This window comes from Eurypyga helias, unplaced genomic scaffold, assembly GCF_000690775.1.
Source record: "Eurypyga helias isolate BGI_N326 unplaced genomic scaffold, ASM69077v1 scaffold12117, whole genome shotgun sequence".
Classification (NCBI taxonomy): Eukaryota; Metazoa; Chordata; class Aves; order Eurypygiformes; family Eurypygidae; genus Eurypyga; species Eurypyga helias.
Genome location: NW_010262414.1, coordinates 954 through 4,328, shown reverse-complemented (window position 1 = coordinate 4,328; position 3,375 = coordinate 954). Strand labels below are relative to the sequence as shown.

Below are 3,375 nucleotides of genomic sequence, written 5' to 3'. Positions count from 1 at the left end.
GGCTTTGAGCACCCTGGTCTAGTGGAAGGTGTCCCTGCCCATGGCAGGGGGGTTGGAACTAGATGATCATTAAGGCCCCTTCCAACCCAAACAATTCCATGATTCTCTGATTCCCGGCCCGCCCTAAGGCTGTGTTCACAAACTGGCACAACACTGGCAGTTGCTCTCCCTTTACAGCAATGAGCAAGGTGCTGTTTACTGTTCCCCAATCCACAAAATTTTAAAATGAAAGGAGAGGCTTCTTCCATCATTTTTCACTCCCTGGGTTGTGAGACCTTATGGTTAATGCTCCGTGGCTGGTCTGCAGTTCACGTGCAACAGCACCTGGCCTGACTTCGTGTAAGGTTCGTATCCAGCCCCTGTCTGGGGGTCCCAGACCCAATTTTGGTCCCAGACAGGGACCAAAGCAGCCCCTGTCTGACGGCACAGCTGCTTAGTGACCTGTATTCTCATCAGCACCCAAGCACTGCGATTTTCAGTCACATTATCCTCCTTTACAATACTCCAGATGTTTACAAATCGAGGACTTACCTGTTTAGTGAGAACGAAGTAGGCATAGAAAGCCATGGCACTGCCGTACGTGATGAAGTAGGTGACCGGCTCCATGATGTCCCAGGAGTAGACCCACCACGTGAGCCATGCCAGTGCTCCCCCCTGAGCTGACATCAGAGCTAAGCCCACCCACAGAAGCCTGGAGGTCTTTGCATTTGCACCGTCCGTGATTCTGGCTTTCATCTGCGGGAAAGCGATAGACAAACCTGGTCACGCAAAGGTGAGGCAACTGAGGAGCGGCTCCTCAACTCCGTTTTCTCCTGCTGGGCTAGATCCTCTGTCAGGATCTGGTACTGACTCCTCTTACCGACCCACCCAGCGGAGAAAGAAAAGGGCTGCAATGCAAAGGAGAAGGAAAAGGACTTGTGCCCCAAGAAATCCTGCTTTTAATCTCCCAGTACCAGGGATTTATGTCTGCTGGGCTTCCATTTACTGTTCAGGGCAGCTCTGGGTAACGCTGAGGGTGGTCCTCACAAAGCAGGTCTGAAGCCAAGGTAAAGTCTGTCCACTTTGTCAGGCTCTTTCTGGCCTCCTCCCCTCAGGCTGGGTGAGTTCAGCCTGCCCCACAGCAAACTTCACACCTTCCCTTCCTGGGTTGGGGCAACCGTTAGCCCAAACGATTTGCCCTGGAGGCACAGAACACCCCAGCCTGAGCCACAGCTCATTTCTACCTCACCACTGGTTTTCCTGCGGCGGGAATTCGGAGTTCATCCAGCAAGAGGTGACTAAGGGGACTTTCCATCCCAATACTCGCCGTGCTGAGGCTTGTTCACGACAGCTTTCTGCAGGTGCTGCGGTTCCTACCCAGGCCATGTGCACGGCCGGAGGGCAAAGAACTGAAGGGAAGGTAATTTGAATGCTATTTGCATTGACCCTCGTTATAAACACGTAATACACCGGACACACCCCAGCCATTCACACTGATCTTGTTTTATCACGGGAATTACTCCTGATGAAAGGAAATGCTTTGGAGTTTACAAAAACCAAAGTAGCCCCACTTTTCCAACCTGTTCAAGAGGCAGCAGCTCTTCCTTTAGATGATCCAGTTTCTGCAGCAGTTCCCTCTCTTTCCTGATCTGGTGATCTTCTAAATGCAGAGCCACAAACAGCCTGTGAACCACGGATTTGATATCTTCCATTTCAGTAGCACGCTCACTACTCAGCTTCTCTGAAAACGAAATGTTGGTCATACAAAGCGTTTCAAGAACCCGCCCTTCTTCACTCTCTCCCCACCTCCAACCCCAAAAACAGGACCATCCAATGGCTAATGAAGGAGAAACTCCTTTCTCCAGGCAGGTTCCAGTTTTCTGAGCCTTCCCCTCTCACTAGATGAACTGAATGAGTCAGTTACTGAGCACTGCTCTCACCTTTTACAGGAGGTGACACGCTGTACGCTGTGTTGTTGATCACCAGTTCAAAGTCCTTCATCAGTAAGAGCTCCATCAGGGTCGCGTCAGAGACCCTGCTACCATCTGCAGAAGAAATTATTACGTTCTAAATCATTTGTTGTAAGGAATCTTGAATGTTAGCTGATATCCCTTTGGTAAAGTGCTAGTTCTTTATTAAGAAGGAAGAAATTCTTCCTGGAGAGGGTGGGGAGGCACTGGGACAGGTTGCCCAGAGAAGCTGTGGATGCCCCATCCCTGGAAGTGTCCAAGGCCAGGCTGGATGAGGCTTGGAGCAACCTGGGCTATGGAAGGTGTCCCTGCCCATGGCAGGGGGTGGCACTGGGGGGGCTTTAAGGTCCCTTCCAACCCAAACCAGTCTGTGATCACATTCAAGAGCCCAACCGGTTGCCATTAAGAATGATCACAGAGGACACGGAAAGAAAAAGATACGAAGGAAACCAAAAGAGAGAGACACTTATTTAAAGACAATGGTACAAAGGGAAGCTACCTTAAAAAGACACTAGAGAACACTACTGGGATATAGGGATGGTTGCAGTAATACATCCAATTCTGCATTTTTGATCAGAGGACTCAGATATTTAACATGAATGACCAATAACCCCCAGAATCATTCAAGAACTACCCCAACAGCAACAAGGCTAAACCCGATGGAGGACTGAGCTCGCATATGAGGCACAGCCCATCTGAAAAGGGATGTATTCACTCTGAGAGTGACAGAGACATAAGGTACCTGTTGCCAAGACTTCTGCCCTCTCGATTCCTTTATCTTCCCTCTGCACATCTTTTTTTGGACGGCCCCGACAGTGGTAACCATTGGCTTAACAGTGAACCGACAGCGTTCACTTCTTGTGGGCAGCGTAAGAGTTATCACAGGAAGACCATGTCTGTAATTAATAGTCACTTCTGCGGGGAAAAAAAGGAGTGAAAGAGTCATATTGTAAGTTGCAGTTTAATTTTAAAACACAGGAAGAATGAAGACAACGACACAATACGTGATAGATTCCTTTAATGAACATAGTACTGCTACTTCTGGGACTAAGCTAGTAGATTTGAGATGGGACATCGGGAAGGAATTCTTCCCGCAGAGGGTGGTGAGGCACTGGGACAGGTTGCCCAGAGAAGCTGGGGATGCCCCATCCCTGGGAGTGTCCAAGGCCAGGCTGGATGAGGCTTGGAGCAACCTGGGCTATGGAAGGTGTCCCTGCCCATGGCAGGGGGGGGGGCTGGGTGGGGTTTAAGTTCCCTTCCAACCCAAACCCTTCTGGGATTCTGTGATATATATGCATATAACATGCAACTAACGTCATCTCATCCTACCCCCAAAAAATACATCAAAAGCTGTCAGGCTTTGGTGGGAGGGGGAAAACCTCCTGCTTACCGTTGGATTGCCGCAGCAGCGAGCTGTACGGTGCTC

At 49.8% G+C, this 3,375-nt stretch overlaps 1 protein-coding gene across 1 annotated transcript in view; it reads right to left on the bottom strand.

The window, feature by feature from the left end:
• Window positions 1-3,372, bottom strand: part of CCDC109B (coiled-coil domain containing 109B) — a gene marked incomplete at its 5' end in the record, with an annotated part of 6,466 nt that extends 3,094 nt beyond the window's left edge. The window contains 6 exon segments of the mRNA XM_010155722.1: window positions 532-735; window positions 1,560-1,720; window positions 1,920-2,024; window positions 2,692-2,749; window positions 2,752-2,864; window positions 3,340-3,372. Of these exon segments, the coding sequence (XP_010154024.1) occupies window positions 532-735; window positions 1,560-1,720; window positions 1,920-2,024; window positions 2,692-2,749; window positions 2,752-2,864; window positions 3,340-3,372 (674 nt within the window).
• Between the last annotated feature and the right edge of the window lie 3 nt (window positions 3,373-3,375).